This window comes from Aulostomus chinensis, chromosome 17 (genome assembly GCF_037954235.1).
Source record: "Aulostomus chinensis isolate RoL2024-O1b breed Wild chromosome 17, RoL_Achi_v1.0, whole genome shotgun sequence".
NCBI lineage: Eukaryota > Metazoa > Chordata > Actinopteri > Syngnathiformes > Aulostomidae > Aulostomus > Aulostomus chinensis.
The window spans coordinates 14,869,089-14,890,666 of NC_141336.1; the positions used below are offsets into that span (position 1 = coordinate 14,869,089).

A 21,578-nucleotide genomic window follows, 5' to 3' on the forward strand; every position below is an offset into this window, starting at 1 on the left:
CTAAAAAAAAAAAAAAACAACCAAAAAAAAAAAACGGCATCAAAAATAATCTGGTTCTTTTCGCGTTCATTCTTATACTCATAGCATTAACCCTACCATGACCATGACCTGTGACAAGTTCAATGCTTATTTGTGTACATCTAATGAAAACAAAAAAAAATCACCTTAAATGTAGTGAGTGCCTTTTTCCAGATAATAAATGATGAGAGAAATGTAAGTGTTGATCATTTCTGTGTGCGCCTCAGTAGCTGCAGCAGCTCATTCATTCAGAACAGACCGCAGGTGTATCGCCTGATGCGACTGCTTGTCAAAATGACATTTGCCGCAAAATTACGTCATGAAGTCAAGCACATTTTATGTCTGCATCGCAAATCACGAGTTGGTTTTGTAATTTGCGCCGCGTTTAAGTCATAACTTGAGAAGGTGGAGAGACGAGCAATAGATGCCGTGGAGGAGAAATCAACAGATCCGGACATGGAAAATAAAAAAATGATAATTAAATTGATAAGCACGTTGTCAGGAGTGTAATTTGGTGCAGGAGGACTCTTTTTTTTCCTGCTAAGAGCCCCTGTGACTGATCCTTTTGACACTTTCTTTGCTTTCTCTCAACTGCATTACTTACTCGTTTCTCAACAGGCCATTACCCTCGTCTCCCATCTCTTGCGAAAAGACTAATGTGCTGTCTACAGCTTATAGCGGGCATAAAGAAAAAGAACTAACAGAGGCGTTCTTGTTGTTTTTTTGTCTATTAACATACTTTTCAGAGAATGTTTTGCTGGAAATACTAAAAAAAAGATAATAATGATGATGCATATGGAGAAATATACAGAGAAACTGACTATGCCAAGCATGACGACAGTGCCTTTCTCCCTTTCTTTCTGATGCATGCACGCATGCACGCTCGCACGAAAACCCTGCAATAAATCCCCCTTCATGAGGATTATAATGTTCACTTTCAATTGTATCTCATTGACACAGGAGTTGACTTATTTTAATGGATTTTACTGATGGATGTATCTCTTTAAAAAAACAACAACAACAACAATCATTATATAATTATTTACAGAACTTTAGGAACAGCTCCCAGTATTGTTAAGTAGCAGGAAAAACACAGTCTCCAAAAAAGGGAGTTAAGATACTGAAAACACATACTCCAGCTTGGATAGTGTATTTAAGAAATCATTTTAAATCCAAAACCAATTTAAAGAAGCAACTTTTCACTGACAAACAAGTGTAGGCTTTCCTATATTACTGGACCATAATCACGGCTACCCCTGGTTTGCGGTTTGTCAGGAATAAAGGTCCATGTTAAACCACCGATAGAGAATTTGAGTGTGGTTTTACTATTCAAAGTGTCCCAGACAATATGGTAAATTGTGTGTACTCTAAAACACACACCATTCTAAAATTTTGCACACATTTCTTTATCAAAATACAAAGACAAATGTAAGACGAGGACACACTGTATTGCTCTTAATTTACTGGATTTATTCAAACAGTACGTCAACCGCTTTTCCGCAGACTTAAGTTTATTTATTCATTTTTTGGGGCTTTTCACTCCTTGTTACATTTTCGCCTCGCCACTTTTATCACCATGTATTTGCTTTGATGCAGCTTTTGGGTAATTAAATGACAGAATTCATTATTATGTAACTGACTTCTGGCGTGTTGCAGGATGCTGGAGCCCAAGGTCTCCATCCGTGCATGTCTAGCTCGGAGCTAAAGTCACGTGTGTCATAATGTGTATGGTGCCCGGTAAAAAGACCCAGCTGACAGCACCACAAAAGAAATTAATCAAGGATGCAGGCCAGTAAAGGGAGAGCTATAAATTGCATGACATAGAAAGAGCCTGGGTGTATTTGCGATGTCTTCCTTCAAGGTGGAAGTGACCTCAACCTGCCTCACCCTCCCACCCCCTCCCTTTCACCACCGCTTTCTTTTCTCCGACACCCTCCACATTACATCTACTAGGGACAGATTTCTTCGGTGTTTGCTTTTAATTAGTCGTGTGTTCTTACGGTAATTGACATCCAATGTTACTGATATTGTAGGCATCCCTGAACAGTCCGGGAAGATAATCTGTTAATGACATAAAACAGCTCACAGCAGCATACTCTAATTGATGCTTTATTAATGAATGGAACATAATCGATCTCATTTCCTAACCTTGGTAGCGAAAAAAGTGAAAGTTCTGTATCATATGACATTAACTGACATATTGCGATGTCAAAGAAAACGGTGGATTGACGGCTGCTTTTGGTGGGAAAAGGAGATATTAAAACGCCTGAGTTTGTCATATAACTGTGAAAAAAGGGGAAAAAATCAGTTGTAGCTCTGAAATCCATGTAGGATGTCAGAAAAAGCTTCTGTTGTCTCAACAAACATGTCAGACGTCAACAAAGTCGGTCATTATTTGCCAAAAAAGACTTTCTCCCCCTGTTTCTCTGTTTCTGCAGGTATATAGACGGTCCATTTAATAGCATGTGACTTCAGCGCACTATGATTGGCGAGTCATAATCCCTGTGACATCACAATGGACACTAAACTAGAAAAAAAGGGGTGGGACATTGTGTAGTAATAACATCACATTTTGGTTTGGACAGCTCTGATGTTTTGTGAGGTCACAAGGGGGCTGGACCTTTCTTTTAAACATAAAGTAGACAAGAAAAACTCAGACATCTGATCCCAAGAGTTCAGAAAGACTTCAGTTTACCTGCAGCTGAAGACATTTCACTGCCAAACAGTTTGTTGACTGAATGTCATTTGCAATATTTTGTGATTGCAATATTCCGAACGTGAAGATTTCAAGAGACTCTTGTCAGTAAAAAGGCGTTGGTGTGAAGAAGCGAAGAAGCGCTAACGTGCTGAGAGTGACAGGAGAGATATGACGAGGAGCAAACGTTGGAGGAGGTGTCAAATGGTCGCCTGGAGCAACTCAGCAACAGGAGATAGAGAGAGAGAGAGAGAGAGAGAGAGAGAGAGAGAGAGAGAGAGAGAGAGAGGGGAAATGTGCCCGAGCTTTGTTTGAACTGTAAACACGTTTTACATTGAACGAGGTTGACGGCTGCGACAGGTTTGACAGAAATATTGGAAGACACCTGCATGTTACTCTTCATTGAAAGGGAGGTTGTTGGGTTTTTTTTTTTTTAGGAAAGGACACAACATCCTTACTTGCTCTGCAACACAACTACAGTAGCATGCATCGCAGAAAAACGGAAATCAACTGATACTGATACTTGCTGTTTGTAAAGCTCAGAATTTTTCAAGCTCAATTATACCGACGACAAAATAGAGCTTCTTCTCACATGGCTAAGTCGTCACATTGCTATTATTTCATCATCCAGAAGCCGCTTCTTAAAAGTGGAGAAGTGGTTATTAGCATCCACGATGTCATATCCTGTCTAGGAGAAGCAAAGCACATGGTAAGCTTTTGTTTTTTAATTCTAAAGAAAAAAAACAACAACAACAACAAAAAAACCATTGACAATATTTGTAAAAAAAATTCTTCCAGTTATAAATCTTCACAACTTTATATTTGTACATGGTAGAGAAAGTGTCTTGTCACTTTTACTCTTGGCACATGAGCTGTAATTAACAAACATGGCAGTTGAGGGCAACTTGTCACAGGGAATTTAGGGGTAAACTGTCACATGACAACCAAAATCCCAATTAGCACCACCTCATTCTTTCGCATACCAGCCCACCCACTGCTCAACTCCAGGGGCCTTGTGCATGAAAACAAACCCGCCCAAAAAAAAAAAGAAAGAAAAATCCAATGCAATGTTTTGTGTTTTAATGCTGCATGTCATGGGAGCTGAGAGCCACAGACACAGGCTAACTGCTAGTTAGCTTAGTACGATCAATGTTAGCGTCCCTAAAGTTTTAGCATACCTCTGTTAAAAGTCATCAGATTGAGCAGGTTCAGGATTTTGATTTGTCCAGCACAGTCGCTGAGGTTACTTCCTGGCTTTGTGTGAGACCATGATATCGAAATGAGATGTAAGACACATTATGAGAAAGGTAGTTTGACTGCATTTAGGAAAAATACACTTTGTTCCCGAACTTCTCTTCACATTTCTTTTTTCGGCTTCGTCGTTGTGTCTCATAAGCTAAAAAACAAAAAGCCAAATTTCCAAAAAGATAACCAGCAGTGTGTGTGTGTGTGTGTGTGTGTGTGTGTGTGTGTGTGTGTGTGTGTGTGTGTGTGTGTGTGTGTGTGTGTGTGTGTGTGTGTGTGAAACACATCCTGAGGGAAGGAAACAATTCAGAAAATTCGGATTACACTTTGGGAGATAACTGTGGGAGTGTAGCTTAGATTTCAGGGTTAAGAAAGAATAATTTAAATGGAAAAAAGGAAATGATTTTCATGATGAGACGATGATAAATGAAAGTTATCGTCATTGCAGTAAAGAGCTGAATGTAAATAAAGCCCTCCTGTAGGCCAGATTTCTTCCTAAAACCGCCGTAGAAATTACAGTAAAAGTAGATTCTATTATTAGTTTGCATGGCAAATGTCTTATGTAATGTTGTTACCACATGACTTTCAACTGCTATATTTGTCCATCTGTTTCCTTTTTTAGCACGTTTGTGTTTGGATTCAGATTTTCCCAGCAGCACGTGTATGTATGCAGTACCTTAAGTATTCCCAGCACCTAGTGCCGGTCACAGCTGCCAGGCCTGGAATCGGGCTAAATTGTGCCCCCACCCCTTTTTAAACCAGACCAAGTCTCCTGAGGGATGAGGTGCTTTGTGTTTCTGCCTCTTTGGATTTCTTGAAAGATGGCTTCAAAATTAGTTATTATAAGGATGAGATAAGGGTACGCCAATTATATTATCCAAAATCCTCCTTGCAGCTGCTGTACAGATGTTACTTTTTTATTCCAAGAGTGTTTTTACATCGCGTGCGCAGGCAGTCAGATCACCAGTGTCACCGGTGTAGATAACATTCATCCATCGTGCCCAGGAGGGAGCAGGCTCTATCGCTCACACGTGTCCCCACGTCAACTCACATAGACGTAGAGATTCACTGACAAACCCATTGATCCTCACTTATCTCCATCTCCACGTACAGCACGTGTAAAGAAGGCTGTCTGTTAAACAGTCAAGGACAGAGGAAGGTGAGGTGAATGGCCTCCGCCAGCACATTCTGCTGATGCAGGTTATTCAGGTGAAGCACATTATCTGACACGAATTGAAGAGAGAGGCGGGCCTCTCAAAGACTCACATGGAGGAGCACATGTCTTCTTCCCCAGCCTCGTTATGAGGTATCACGCATGAAGTTTAATAAATGAACAAAATATCTGCTTATCCCTAAAAAGCTCTTAGGTTCTTGATCATTTTGATGTGGCCAAACAAAAAAAAATAGACAAAACCTACAACTACACATTTCTGATTGTTTTTGACAAAAACAAGAACAAAAATCAACTATCAAATGGTGGAAATATGCATTTTAGTCATAAGACTAAATTTAAATCAGTGGCTTAAAACAAGAAAGAGACATATTAAGGCTTTTGTGCTTGTAACGAGTTAATAAGTTTTTCTTTTTCAAAACTGAGACAGTAGGCTAAGACAGGACATCATTACAGTTAAACTGTCCATCCATCCATCAATTCCATCCATTTTCTTCCACTTAATCTGGTAGGGGTCGCAGGGGGGCTGGAGCCTATCCCAGCAACTTTCAGGCGGGTCAGACGGGTTGCCAGTTCATCGCAGGGCCAACACATTTAGACAGACAACCATTCACACTCACAGTCACACCTACGGTCAATTTAGAGTATCAGCAAAATTCAACACAGATAAAAAAAGAGAGAAAAATAAATAGGAATATAGAAAAAACATAGAAATAGACAAAGATAAGACTGATATTCTCAGACTTTCAGTCAACTAAAACAAGATGAGGATGATTAAACACAATTCCATCAATTAATACTGAGACTAAAAAACATGGCTGCCAAGCACAATGCACATAGATGTTTTTTTTATGGACAGGATTTTCTGCAATAAAACACAACAGGTGCTATACGTTTAAGCACTTTGGCAGGAGAGAAAACCCATATGAGAAATAATCAAACATTACAAGTGTTGTGCACGCCTCCATTAATAGTCTAGTGATTGACAGATGGCTGCACTTCCACAACTGTCCACTAGAGGACTTCAGACATCCATGTTTGTCAAGAATGTTGTTTGCTGTTGTTTTTTTACACCAGTGAATAAAACAATTGTATGTATGTGTAGTGTATGATGACAAATGACCTATACATAACATATACAGTAATTTTTACAAATAAATATTTTTTCCATTTATGTGTGTACATTTGTCTGGCATCACATCTTAATGGATATATCACTGTGCTGACATTTTTATATCAATCACGCGTCATCATAACACTCGCTCTTAAGACTTTTATTCTGTTTTAATCTACCTAGAATGTCTTATTTTTTTAATCGTCTAATTCTATTCTATTCTAGTATAGTTGCAGCATTTTACTGAAAATAACGTGATAGTGAGTTGTTGTTGTTTTTTAATTATCCAACCTGTGCGCACGTTATTTTATGAGACAACACTGTGTGTATTTGTTTTCATTCGATATACCCAAACAACATACAGGGACACTGAAGTGAAACCGCAGTCACACGTGTAGTCATGCGATCCTGTGTCAAAGGTCACCGGCTTGTTAGTAAGCCCACACTTTCAAATGGTGAGTGTTGAAGCTGATCCTCTCCCTGACTGTGTGAGGCCGTTCTCAGAGGGATTCTCGGATGTGTCTCCCTGAACAGCTGTTCACAGCTGTCCTCCAACCCCTCGCTGCTGATAACGAACACATGCTGATGTTTATAGCTTGATAACAGAGTCAGCAATGTAAACTGCTGACAGTACCAACACGCGGCGGGTACAGGCAAAGTAATGTAAACATTTGCACTCGTATTAACTTTAAAGTTAATAAAGCAATTGTACACGCTGATAAGACCCTATTTGGTTCTTGCTGATTTGATTTGTGAGCTTCAACTGTGTATAAAAGGTCATTTGTTTTTAGGTTGAGTTATCTTTATTTGGAGGTATTTCATCTCCCGTTGCTTTGAAAACTCAATATCAAAGTCTCAAACTTATTCAAAGGATACAGAAGGAGGTAAAGACATTTTTTTTCCCCAACTCAATCTTTTAAAAAGACCAAAACCAATAATGAACTAATCCCAACAAGATGCGTTTGTAGCAAGTTTCATTATCCACAATTCCATTTCAGTAACAGTCTTGCTGCCATCTAAGCACAGTAACACAAATGTGTATTTATAGTCCCCAACAAATTCAAATTTCACTCATTTATGAGCAAAAAAAAAAAGAGGAATCAAATGCAATAAAAAGATTGGTTTAGCAAGTTATTTTGCAACAATAAAACAACATTTATATTTGAATGCGGTTTTGGTTTGGTCTTTACGCGAGAGCTCTTGGTTCTATTCTGTAATTTTATTCTACGCCATCCCTTCATGTTTTGTTCTCTTCTTTCCCTGGAAGAAGAGAACAACCTGATTAACATTAGCTTTCCCTGTTCTTGTAATGAAACAGTAGAGTAGCGGATCTGCGAGGCAGTTGAGCGATGAGAGAGCTATACTGATCTTGTACGGATAGAGAAGCCTCATTATATTCCTGCAGTCGTCCACTAGCGTTCGGAGAAGCATTGTGATGTGAATCGGTCCAAAAAACAACAAAAGGCTGAGGAGAAGTAACGTCAGCAACTTAAAGATCTGTTTACGCTCCTGTTCCTCGATGCCCTGATTGGATTTCACGGCCTCACATGTCCCCCAAGTGGAAACCACCAACAGGAGAAGTGGGACAATAAACCCAAGGATGAAGCGTGCAACATTAGTTTGAAGCATATTCTTTGACTGTGGGAGGAAGATGTCAAAACAAATAGAAAACATTTTTGTTTCATGGTATGAGTTCTCCCAGGTGATAGTGGCGGCATTGAAACAGACCACCAGCACCCAAATGGCAACACTGACCGCTGTTGCAGTGCCAACTTTCCTGAAAGACGTGTATTTTAATGGGTGAACCACTGCCAGATACCGGTCGACAGCAATACAGCAGAGGAGCGCATCGCTGGTGTAAAAGTTTGTGAAGAGAAAATAGACTGACAACACGCATACATAGCCTCCGTGAGCCCAAACTCCACGCCACAGGAAGTCCAGCCACAGAGAGAGGCCGATAGTGAATGTCAGGTCGCTGAGAGCCAGGTTGAATAGATACACACCAAGCTCGTTCTTCCGTTTAATGTGCTGCCAGGACACATAGAGGGAGAAGGAGTTGGACGGGATGGCGGCGATGATTATAATCAGGTAGAAAAATAGAAACGACCGCCTCCTGAATTCGCTGTCAACAGGGTAACACTTGGACTGATTGGCTGCCAGGGTGAAGTTGTCCATAGCAGACATGACATCCATACGCTCCCACCTTGCAGAGAAACAAGAAAGGGAGAAAAGTTTTTGTTTACTTCCAGCAAGGAGTTGACATTTTATTTCTTCCGTTCAGTCAATTATTTTTATAATCTTTAAAGGAACCGGCTAACCTTTGGGGAAATACTTATATTTACCATCCTTCCTGAAGCCAGACAAAGGGGAACATACACTTCTCTCTGCTGTGTGCAGCAGCGAGCTGAGACCCACAGAGACAGGCTAACTGCTAGTTAGCTTAGCATCATAAATGTTAGCGACTCTGAAGTGTTAGCATATCTCTGTTCAAAGACATCAAATTGATTAGGTTCAGGATCTTGATTTAACCGGCGCAGATCATGCAGCATGAAATCACTACTTCCAGGAAGGAAAGTAATTCCAAATGTGAGTCTCAAGGCCAGAGTTTCTATATTAGCTATAAAAAAAAGATAAATTCATTGGGCAGACAAGAGATCCAGCATTCCAATATCAAAATCAGGACATCACAACAGCACAGATACACTATTTAAACATTATAAACAGAACAATGCCCCCCCCCCCCAAAAAGGACATCATATCAACTGTGCTACAACTTCACAGGACATCAAAACAGAACACGACAGAGTCTGATTGTAAAATATTATATCTGAAAACTGCAAATACATTTTTGGGCAAAAATGACTTTTGATGGAGGTATGCTAACACTTCATATCCGTTCAGTGAGGTAAGCTGACTATCACTTTTGTTAAACCAAATTTGGCGAATCAGAATATCAAACCCCCCCCCCCCCCCAAAAGTTCCCGTGTCTTAAATATGACATTATTGACTTTGTTTCCTTCACAACCTTTGTAACTTGGCCTCTGTATTCTTTCTACAAATTCATTACAAAATAAAGAATTTTGAGAGGAAACAGAAAAAAAACAAGAAAAACAACACAATTTATTGAAGAGAATTTCAAAGACGAAGGCAAACAGCCTAAAGAACCAGTTACAGTAATGTGGTTTTGGTTTTTTCTTTGCATTAGTGTGACATTATGATCAAATTAACTTAAATATATGGAACTACCTCGACTAAAATGATAATAAAGACAGGGAGAGTGCTGCAGTTAGGACATGGACAGGCAACTCCAGAATGGGTCAGACCAAATACTGCAGTAATATTCTTATCTCCACCATTAAAAGTCAGCTTCTTGTTGCGTTGGTGACCTCTGATCCTCTCCTAAACTGCTTTTGCATTCAAATGCTTAAATGTTCACTGTAATGCATCACAACTCTGCTAAAATTAAATAAAACCAAAGGCCCTCTGGGGTTGAAAATCTCAAAAATGTATGCTCCAAATGATCTGTACTCTTACAGCGAGTTAATGAGATTAAACATGAAAAAACCTTGAATGTTTATTCGTTCCTTTGGCCAACTATAAACCTATTTTACATCTGTATAAAAGCATAAACTGATATGAGGTTATAAAGTCAAAATAGAGGGGCTTACTCTTTTATTTAGTCGCTCTTCTGCTCCATGAAGATCTAGATGACTCGTTCAGTTGTCAGCCCTCCAACGCTTCATCAACCCGCTTACAGAAAGAGGAAGAGATGGCTGCTAGCCGCCTGTTGTTCCTGGCTACCATATGTCATTTACTGGGTGACAGGCCACTACCGGTGTTAGAGGACTACATAGCAGATTTAATTTGGATACTAAGGGACTGTTTGTCTTTATGTTTGATAAGTCAATACAGACGCGAGCTTGGCTGTAGTTGATGCAGATGATTACCTCCACCAGGGAGATTCTATTTCTGGTCTAGTTTATATTGGTTTTCGCGAACTTCATGGCCACTTCTCTTGCTGTGATCAGGTTTAGATGTGTGGCACATTTGCTGAAGCATCTCTCCGTTTCAACAATTTCAGCTGTGACTGATGATAGAGAGGCAGCACATGAAGAGGAGGAAGAAAAACATCCTGATGGGTCATAAATGCAAGCAGTGAAAATATATTGACCAGACAGATCACGTGTAGCAGCCGGTGTAATTTAGACCACAGGATAGAAACTCAAATGACACCAATGCACAGGGGAGAGCATCTGTGTACAGGGCAGGTTGGGGAGGTGGATAGGTGTGAGTGTGCGTGTGTGTGCGTGTGTGTGTGTGGGGGGGGGGGGCTGGTTGTGATGCATGCTGCAGTGGGAGAAAAGTTGTGTGTCAGTTTCCTGTTTTTAGCTGCAAGACAAAACAGTGTTTTAAAAATGATAACTGTCTTCTAACCTTTACAAAAGTTTATATTTGAACCCCAACTACTAGCTTCTCATAGACTTAACCTGCCTCCTTAAAGCCTTAAAAGACTAAACAATAGCACTGATTTGTAACAATGGTGCAAAGTCACAGCATTATGTGTCAAAATGTGTTGGAGGACTTGTTGAGCTGTAGATGGAGAGTCAGCGCAACATGTCGGCAATGCAGAGCAGAAACATTTAATGTTACTTCAAAGTAAAGTGCTGATAAGTTAAATATGGAAAGCTCAATATATGAATAGCCCCGAGCAGCATGACAGTCTTGTGTGTGTCTGTGTAGGCGTGAGGAGGAGAAACAGCAGTAGTCCCTCTATCCTGACCCCCCACCCACAGGATGGAAGCGCTCTGTTGGAGTTAGTGAATGCACCTGCAGTGAGCAAAAGGTCGCTGGGACCAAGAAACCATAGAACAACCCCGCATAGGTTGCTATCTGCCTCTGCTACGTCATTTATTCTCTCGCAAGTGTCTTCAAGAGAAAGGTTGCAGCGCCCCTCTGTGGTCAAGTAGGATAACAACAATGATGTTCGCGCAACAGTACCTCCACCTACTGCTCCTCACAGCACCCACTGCATGACAGCGATCAACAGAGCTGCAGCAAAGGAGACTTGACCAAACATAAAGGCTGTCATATACAATTACAGTCACTAATCTTCCAAGATGGCCATCCACATGCAGAGAATAGAATAGAATAGAATAGAATAGAATAGAATAGAATAGAATAGAATAGAATAGAATAGAATAGACAACCATCAACACGCAAGCCAACTATAAACTCAGGATCCCAGGCTGGACAAGTAAGTGGACTAACAAAAGAATCTTTTAAAAAAGCTATTTCAACTATTTCAACTATGAAATGCTTCAGCTGCATCCATATCAATAAGCTGGTATTACATCACACAAATAAACATTTAATAAGTACTTTTACTTTCTGTTCTTGAAGTACATTTTGATGCTGATTTTCTACTTTTTTTATGTAACTTCAAATGCAGAGCTGCTACTTGCTTCTGGTCCTCGTCCTGAAATAAAGTGAATACTACTGCTGCTTACTTGCATTATCCTGGTGCAGTTAAAATCATTATGAATGGGACAATGTGATCAGAAGAAAAACCAGACGCAAACACACAGGTACTTAAGTCGGTTGTCGTTTTAATTGATCTGGTTTATGTGTTGACGTTACACCGGGGATCCGTCACGGAGGGCCTGATGTTCTTGGATCTCACCTACGACAAGTTTGTTTGAAGTGATGCTGGAGGGATTTACATTTGAAAATGTTCTATCTATCTATCCAGGTCTGTACAGTGTATCTGGCCTAAACATGTGACCATGCTAATTTTAAACAAACCAACTCACTTCCTGCGTGTAATGAAGTGTGTGTGAAGATCTTGTGAGAGCGGAGGGGAGTGATTACGCCACACATGGCAGGCTGTAATCTAAAGAGATATCGATTTGTGTTTTGAAGTGGAAAATTAATTAAAAAAAAATCCCTTTTTGTTTTGTCCAGACAGTGAGCTTTAATCTTTATAACACCATATAGGTGTAAGTTCATGGGAAAATCAGAAAAAATACTCTCAGTTCTTTGTCTGTCAGCCTCGGAAAATGTGTTTACACTGTTCCTCTGCAGCTGTGTGAGTCCCTGCGCTTCAGATGACTTTTGCTGTCAAACTTTTAAATGCATGCAAATATATACAGTGCGTGACTATTTCCTTATATTCCCAAAAGTATATATATCTGGAATCAAAGAAAGTACATGTTCCATTTAAAGGAGCGGATGCAGAACTACTACATTGATATTTATCGTTAAATGACTCAGAAGAACAGTGGCCAAATATGAGTCAGACACAATGTATCTTGATAATATATCATCCTAACATAGCACAATCCAGCTGGAGTCATACACACAGAGGGCTGAGGAATATTTAACCACTGAACGGCCATTATCAAGACTGCAAACACTTGCTGAATATTTTTATGAACGAGCTCCATCATCTCACATCAGTTTGTTGAATTTTCCAACAGGATTAAGGCTGAAACAACATTTAATGCTTGAAAATGGGAGCTACTTCAATTTGACCCTCATCCTAGAGAAGATTTTCTATCGTGACCTTGTGTTGTGAGCAGGATTCCCCTCAGGTGCTCCGGTCCGGTCTGGTCTGGTCCTCATCAGGTATATGACATCTAGTGGCCGCCTCAATCATCCAATCAGAGGATTACTGGGGTGTTAGACTGATGACCACCTTGAACTTAACTGGAAACACGTGCATCGCCTACCAGTAAACAGCATTAACAGATTACAAGATTTAAAAAAATGACACAGTATGATGATACTCATAAATCTCAGCATGTGTGTAACCTGAGCAATCAAGGTCGGACAAACAGAGAAGGACAAATTCTAAACATTTTGATATATCGCGTGTCTCGATTTGCTTGCAACCATATCCATTCAGTAAGTAATATAGGTTTTATCAGTCTTTAGATTAGACATCAGACTGATTCCGAATGTCAAATTGATTTTATTTTGCAAATTTTGTCATCAATAGCAATTCCTTGAGATTTTCGACAGTGAAACAAAATGTTTAAAACCTGCATAAAACAGGACAAAGCTTCACGATAGCAGTTGCACAAGACGCGTATCCGACTACTGCTGTTTATTTTTCCTCACAAAATCGAAAAAGCTCAGGCTTCCATTGTAATATAAATACAATTTCTCTCAACAAATCTATGTGATAAAATAAAAGTTTATCAATTCAGAATAATTTCACTGACTGTAAATTCCAAGCCACAAGTCTTTGAATTCAAATAATCTCCAATTAACTATTTATGTCATTCTTCTCGATTGTAAACATTCGAGCTCATTCTTGCAGACACAGACACAAACTCACAGCCTTCTACTTCCTCACAGCATCTTCATTTATTTGGTTTTACACAATATGCAATACCTCTTCATATACTTACTCATCCACCATGTCCTGCTCCATGACGCCACATATCACCAGTAAAATAAACAGTTGTTCTTGAAATCTTCAGTGTGTGTGTGTGTGTGTGTGTGTGACACAGAGAGAGAGAGAGAGAGAGAGAGATAGAGAGAGAGAGAGAGATAGAGAGATTGACTCCCTCTGAGACAAGTTTGTTACAAAACCTCATATTTATTAACCTTTTTTTTCCCAGATATGACGTCTTCAGACGCACAGCCTCACTGGTCTAGTCTTTTCCATCCATGGCTTCCTCAGAGGAGAGAGGATAATGATACTGTCAGACATGATCCTCCAGGATGTCAGGTGACGTGCTCTACGCCATCATCTCCGAGGCTTACAGACACACGTTAGAACGTGTGTGTTGCTGCGTAACAGATCAACACAGCTGATGGGTTTCATGACATGATAGCACAGATATTTTTTTTAAAGCACTCAATGACATTTTAGATAAGAACGTGTTTTTATCATATCAGGCCGAGCGAGTTCTCACGTTCATCTGGAATCTCTCGTTCAAAATACGGAGTTTGTGTCCGCGTCAACATTCCTTAGTAATCCATGCTGTCAGGAAGATACATTCCAGAGACTTTCGCTGGCCGAGCTGACTAACTTTCCAAATGTTATGAGATCAAATTCTGATAACGAAATGTGTCACATCTTACGGGTTGTGTGTCACAATGTATCCACTGTTTTATAGCTGAATCAGTCATGACGGAGCATAGGATGATATCATCCTTGATGTGGATGTTGTTCCTTTACAAATATTTACAAAAGCATCTGTTTTTCTTTTTTTTTTTTCAAGTTCAAGAAGGGAATATTGCTCAAACCATTATGAGTTAGACTGAATCTGGGAACCGTCTCTCTCTCTCTCTCTCTCTCTCTCTCTCTCTCTAGTCAACTTGTACAAAAAAAGTAATTTATTTTTTAGGAAAGTGTTGTGTTGTTACTTGGTGACAGATGTGTAAAGAGACACCCGAGGCAGTGGTAATAAAAGTCTCTAAGCTAAATATCGAAAAGAAAAAAAAAAATCCTTGGAAATACTCACATCCAAATGCATAACTGGGAAATCTTAATCAAACTGAACGGACAGAGATGCATGACGATAAAACAGACAACTGCGTTTATTTATTTAGCAAAAATACTAACTAATGAACAAAAGATAGAACCAGCCGGTAACAATTGAGATATTTCTGACTGGATTTAATAAAAAAAAAAAAGAAGTAGAATATGTTTTAAAACCCAAAAAGTACAAACCACGTACTGATGCAAGATGTCAGAGGTCACCAAAGTCGGCAAGATTCGACCTCTTTGGACCTCAGTGTTACATAATTTCAAGGCAGTCCATTCCAGAATTGTTCAGTTATTGCAGTAAGAGTTGGGCTCATTGCTGTAGAACAAACAATCTGAATCTTTTTATATGTTACACTAACAGTTTTATTTTCGAAATTATTGAGAGTAAAAGACTTTAACAGCTGCAGCCACACAAACATCTTATTTATTTCATCGAAGCCTGGGTGCAATTACTTCCTGTCTCTGGCTTTGTTTGCGTGCGGAAAATTCAATCTGAATAATTGACTTCTGTGTCTGACTTCTGTTCGAGAGGCTCGGATTGAGTGCATCCTTGTTTTTGTTGCATACTTTTTTGAAACAAAACCTAAAAAAAAAAACCAATAATAAGGTTTGCTAAATTCATCTCAGTTTCAGGTTCCAGCAATTGTACATGGAGCACCTTGACACGGTCCTCCTGGCTTACTGGAACACTTAGAACCATCATTACAGAAACCCCTGTTCTGTTCTTTTTTCTCCTGCCTGTGTCTGACCACAGCATGTGAGTAAAATCCATCCTGGCAGTCTTGACTGTGTCATTACAAGACCACAAGATCAAGCTGAAACCGTTGCCACGCCGAGCGAGACGGCGAGGTGGGGCCTCTGGCACGAAGACGCAGGCAGCGCATGGAAATAAAAACATTCATTTTCACAGACACAACTCTTTGTGTTCTTGACTATTATTGTTTTGCTGCAGATTCAGCATAAAACTTTCGAAACATGATGTAATTTCTGTTTAAGTCAAATGTTTAAAATATCACGCAGGCAGACATGACGTGAAACTGAAAACGGTGCCAGTTGTTTTTTGCTTGCATGGCGATGATCAGAATGGACTTGAAAGAACACAGAATTTAAGACAGTGCATTTATTTGCTTTTTTAAATGCTACTTTAACCGTTAAGCTAAGTCGATGAAAGAAATCGTTTCGCTAACGTATAAAAGTAGCTCAAGCAAAGGTGAGTGTGGATTATTGTTGCAGTATTGATATTTCCTTGACGTTGTAGAAACTAAACATAGTTGCTTCAGATTGAAAATAATCGTTTTTTTTTGCCCAAATGCGAGGAAAGAGATGTGACGCAATCTGGTTCCACTGTCCATCAGACTGTGTCCATAATTTCTGCACACTCTTGAACATTTGAGTGGTTCAGCTGAATTATGAACACGTTGGTCGTACACGTTGCCACTTGACAGTCACACCCTGCGTGTTGTTTCGCTTTATCAGTAAAAGGAAGCTGTCCAACACGAGGAGAGAGTCACATCTTATCCCTTCCATTAAAAAGGACCACAGGTTTAATTTGCTCTGGTCTATTAATGTAAGTGGACACAACGGAGCGTTGATACGTGGTCATATCTGATCCTCGTCGACGCTGTCTAGTCCCCCTGTAGATGGAGCTGACTTTCTTCCTGAAGTATTGCCCAGAGAAGACATACAGCAGAGGGTTGAGGGCACTGTTGATAAAACCAAGATAGACTGAAACCTGGCCTCCTATGTCAAGAGTGTCGGACCACTTTGACCCATCCAACACTTTAACATCACAAAGGATGTTGAGGAAGGTGACGACCTGGAATGGACCCCAACACAGTAAGAAGAGAAGAGTGACAGCATACAACAACATCGTTGCCTTTGACTCAGAAGTGTCATGTAAACCTACCGTCACCTTCCTTTGAGATAAAACTTTGACAATTGTTCCGCTACTGAAAAGGATGACCGTCACAGGCAGCACAAAGCCCACCAAGTTCATTGTAATCTGATAGTTTAACTTCCAAGAGCTGTTGTGATCATAATCTAGGACACAGGCAATAGTTTTATTATCTTCTGTCATCTTCACCTTTCTGTGAACCATCGTGGGCACGCTCAGTATGAGTCCTAGTATCCACAGGACGAAACAGATCAACTTAGCGTGCAGCGTTCGTCTAAGCCACCGGGCCTTCATGGTCTGCACAATTGCGAGGTATCGGTCAACGCTAATCATGACCAGAGTGTAAATGCTGGTGTAGAAATTGGTGACGATGGCAGAGTTCACCATCTTGCATAAAGCATCCCCGTAAGGCCAGTTAAAGTTATTGAGGATGTTCATAGCCCAGAATGGGAGGCAACACAGGAGGAGAAAGTCAGCCAGAGCCAGGTTACTCAGGTAGAGCTCAGCCACAGTCAGACGATCCTTGTGAGCCAGAAACACTCCCAGGACGAAGCTGTTGAAGAGAAGTCCAAGCAGGCACACGGCAAAGATGTACGGCGGAATGAAGGTGTGGACAACCTCCCATCCCGGAGACTCTGATGGATGAGGCGTCGGGGTTACGCTGCTGTATTCAGACAGTGCTGCCACGGATACAGACGTCATTGGCTCCATGGGCTACACAACAAAAAAGTTACGCAATGTCAATAACACTGTAGCTGGATTGTGCTACATCAGCCAAATTCAGTTCATTAGCTTGTATATGACGAATCCAAACTTTTTGGTATGATAAGAGCTGAAACGGCACCATTTATACGTCCATTGCACAAAATGTGTTCAAAACTACAGCAGGCTATTGAATAAAAAAACAGTGGGACATGACATTTCTTTCTTTCATTCAAACTCCTTTATGTTATGTCGTTTTGACAAATTCTGCACTATGGATTAAAGTCATTCGCATCTTACATAAACAGATAAATAAAAAAGCGCTGCGAGAGCATTAATATGAAATAGTAACATGATACAACAGGAGGATTTTTGTTTATAGAGTTGCATTCATCTTGGCCAAGGAGTCTACTATATCAAGTTTTGCATCATCATGTGTCGGTGTCATTCACCTTACAGCAGATTATTAAAATGTCAAAATCTATTTATTTAATTCAATATCCATTATATCATGTTGTTTGACCTCTTCTGCATCAAAGATTCGAGCGTTAAATGAAGTCTTTGTTTCCAGTGTTCGCAAAAGTTGAAGAAAACGTGCAGTAAAGCAGAGTAAGTTACAGTCAGACGGTTCGTTTTCCGTTTAACAAGCTCAAAATACATGCCAAAAAAGAATCATCTTTTTTTCAGTCTCTTACACCTCAAACATTTTTATTTAACATGTTATATCTTAAAATGCAGTTAAAAGCTGTCTCTTTTTTTATCGTTATTGGGATTAAAAAAATAAATACAAGTTAGATCACACAGGATCTAAATTAAACATATGGAATATGGAAAGTTCTTACTGTTTGTTGGATACAAAATGTCTCTGCATTGATCAAAATCCTAATGATAATACATGTCCAGAAATGGAATCTTGTGTCCAACGAACTCCTGCTGAAAGTACACGGCGAGTCAGAGGGGAAAACTGTGATGAGAGATTTTGTATATACAATTGCATTCCTCCACTCACTTGGCTCAGAGATTCAATATATCAACTTGTTTCTCAAGAGTCAGACACGTGTGTGTTTTTACAGCGGCTCCCTAAACTGGTTGGAGAAAACTGCAGATGGTGCAGCATTAAATGTCCAGCACTACAGAAAAGTATTAAGAAAACATGACAAAGTTGGTTAGAATCGATAAGACATGGTAATAGGGTATTATTATGATACAAGTTCAAGAAAAGTTGAGTTCACTGCACCAATTTGTGGCATTTAGTGGCATCAAGTGGTGGTGTTGGGGATTGCGGCCTTCATATTTCCCTACCTTCCAGTGAACTGCAAGTGCCACAAGCTACTAGCAGAATTGTTTAAATCACCTATGCGCAGCGTTAAAATGTCAATTGTCCAGGTTCCTTTAGGTTTAAGATTTCGATATTATATCATTTACACAGAATGCTTTGTTTCTGATGTGCCGAGCGAGCTCTTACAAGCCAGAGGGGAAAGACTGAGACGCGAACGCTCATTCAAAAGAAATCCCAAGTGTTGTTATTGCAGGAAAAAAAAAAAAAAAAATTTGTAAAGTCTCTTGAAAACATTTGGCCCTACAGAAGGCCACAAGAAGGTTTACACTTCTTTTCTGCTGTCGCTTATGCCAATTTCGTTTTCACATATTTGCAACTTAATTGATAAGGAGTTTCGCATTTCCAAACTGGTGTATTTGTGATAAGAAATTCAAGCTCTCGTTACCGCGTTAAACTGCAAAAGGTGATTTAAAAAAATGTGGAGGAGAACCGGTTCTTACGCTGATCTTTCACTTGAGATTGCTGTCTGTTTGTAGAGTCTGTCGTTATGACTCTTTTTTTTGCTTTGAAGTTGACTTATCAGTGATTAAGGTTTTGTTTCAGTTTACGAATTTTGCACTTTTAACCTTAACTTGATGAAATGTAAATGCTTCATTGTATAAAAAGACTTTTTCTCTGTTATTCTCATCGCAAACCAAGATGAGGAAATAGCAACAAAAACAAACATGATCTTTCAGTGCGCCATCTGAAGCTTTATCTCATCATGTCAGCGTGGACGGCTGTGTGTTTCCTTTTATGGATAAAATGATAGAATGACACATGCATTTGAAATTATTTTGGAGGACACAAGCATAATTGTATCTTTGTCATCTAATTTATCAACAACTTTTCCCATCATGACATAACGCGTGTGCTTTTATTCACAGATAATTCTTTATTCAGGGTCATTATCCTCAGATTACAGCAACAATCAGATCATTTCTGAATGGTTGCAATTACCTTTCTGCAAGTCATTGAAATGTGTGATTGATATTTGGTCTATGACTATTATTTTATGTTGCGTAGTGAAGAGCTTAAATCCAGTATTTTGCTGTAAACCTATAGTTCTAATATCACATTAATACAAGCGCTACCGTGCGGTTGTCAGAGAAAACAAATGTCACCTTAATGATTCATACAAAAAGAGCTTCAGAAAGCATCCATTAGAAAATGAATAAGCCTCTTTTTTTTTACAGACAGACATAAACTTGCTGTTTTTAGCGGCGAGTGTAAATTAAAGCATCTAAAAATGTAAATCTACTTCTCTCATGTCTGCCATCTAAAAGAGGGCTGCACACGCGCAGAATTTGATATAAAATGCTTCCGTTTCGATGGCACAAGATTCCAGAAATATTTGCACAAAAACTAGAGACTAGCTGGCAGTTCGTCAAAAGCTGTAGTTCGGAATTAAGTCTCTGCGTTCAGACGGTACACTCTGTTGAATTAGGTGAATTGAGATTCACTGTGGGGGTATCAGATTTCCCCCATTGTTGTTGCTTCCTGCACAGCACACATCTGAAGACTTCCCTTGCCCTCTGCTTAAAGTTTTTTCCCACAATGACGTACAGGAAAGGATTCAATGAGCTGTTGCTATAGCCAAGGTATGTGGCTAACTGGTTGCCGATGTCCAGCACGTTCGCCCATGTACACCCAGAGATGACTTCATAATAATCCAGAGTGTCCAAGAAGATCAGAACCTGGTAGGGCAGCCAGCAGATAACAAACACAGCTAGAACAATGAGAACAAGGTAGGAAGCCTTTCTCTCCAAACTCCCCTTGCTGCTTTTTCTCATTTTCTTGCCATTCCGTAGGACTTTATTGATGTGATAACAACAGAAGGATGCGATAGGAACAGGGATGAGGAAGCCAACTATACTGACAGTCACGTTGTAGCGTAGTCTCCAGCCTCCATGAGGATATGCGATGTAACACGCATCAATGCCAAGCTGAGGGAAGAACTGCACGGAGCGGAAGAGGATGGCGGGGAGGCTGAGCAAGATCCCGATAATCCAAATGGCAAGGCAAATGCCACGGGCCCATAGCGCCCGTCTGCCTCTTCCCAGGGACAGAGGTCTGGTTAGAGCCAGGTATCGGTCGACGCTCACAATCGTAAGGAACAGTACACTACAATAATAATTCATCCCAATGATAATGCTGACGATCTGACACATGGTATCCCCAAATGTCCAGTGGAACTTCTTGATAATAGTTGCAACCCAGAAGGGTAAGCAAGAAACCATGAGGAGATCAGCCGCCGCCAGGTTGCTAAGGTAAATATCAGCTACTGAGCTGCGATGCTTCTGGAGACAGAACACACAAAGTACAAAAGAGTTGCCAATCACTCCCAGAAAGCAGATGATGGACATAAAAGCAGGCTGCATGGTGTAAACCCAGTCCCATGCGTCCGTGTGGTTACAGAGGAGCTCAGATCGCATGGCGCTCTCCATCACTGCGGAGTTCAATGTGGCTGTGGTACTGACCCGTTTATTTGAGAGGGATAAAGATACGGGTGTTCTCAGAAATACATGGACAAACACATACCAGTAGGACCTTTTAACTGTGTAAACATTGCGTTTGCTGTAGCTTTCACACCCTGCTTTGACTTCTAAGTGTGACGGGATAATGGACTCTGCGGTGCGTGGGTAATGATTACGTGAGACATGTCATTCGCAAATATGTGAGTCTTAGCAACAGATGGAAGCACCTATACTTATAATCTCACACACATATGAAATGGAAATACTTCTATAACAAAATGAAGACTGAAAATTGCAGTTTTAAAAGAAGAGAGTGAAAAACAAACTTTCAGGAGCACACTTCCACAAAATACATGCACAAGGACAAATTTGTATTTTCGGCACGTGTATTTACCCTTTGAGATAATTTTATACATCTGTTATTTGTTTCACAACCGTTCTCCG

At 40.0% G+C, this 21,578-nt stretch overlaps 2 protein-coding genes and 1 pseudogene across 2 annotated transcripts; all 3 read right to left on the reverse strand.

The window, feature by feature from the left end:
* Positions 1-5,250: 5,250 nt before the first annotated feature.
* gpr65 (G protein-coupled receptor 65) lies at positions 5,251-9,973 on the reverse strand. Its single transcript, XM_086182809.1, has 2 exons — positions 9,912-9,973; positions 5,251-8,446 (listed from the first exon to the last, which is right to left on the reverse strand). The coding sequence occupies exon 2, from the start codon at positions 8,434-8,436 to the stop codon at positions 7,468-7,470; it is 969 nt and encodes a 322-aa protein (XP_086038935.1). The 5' UTR covers positions 8,437-8,446; positions 9,912-9,973; the 3' UTR covers positions 5,251-7,467.
* A 5,186-nt stretch (positions 9,974-15,159) lies between these two features.
* bdkrb1 (bradykinin receptor B1) lies at positions 15,160-17,348 on the reverse strand. The gene has a single exon (XM_086181949.1). The coding sequence runs from the start codon at positions 17,346-17,348 to the stop codon at positions 16,251-16,253; it is 1,098 nt and encodes a 365-aa protein (XP_086038075.1). The 3' UTR covers positions 15,160-16,250.
* Positions 17,349-20,078: 2,730 nt separating this feature from the next.
* On the reverse strand, positions 20,079-21,104 carry LOC147246430 (B2 bradykinin receptor pseudogene; annotated as a pseudogene).
* Positions 21,105-21,578: the final 474 nt, after the last annotated feature.

What these genes read in the sequence shown, in the direction of transcription:
- bdkrb1 (XM_086181949.1), bottom strand. Translation starts at nt 17,348, where the DNA reads ATGGAGCCAATGACGTCTGTATCCGTGGCAGCACTGTCTGAATACAGC.
- gpr65 (XM_086182809.1), bottom strand. Translation starts at nt 8,436, where the DNA reads ATGGATGTCATGTCTGCTATGGACAACTTCACCCTGGCAGCCAATCAG.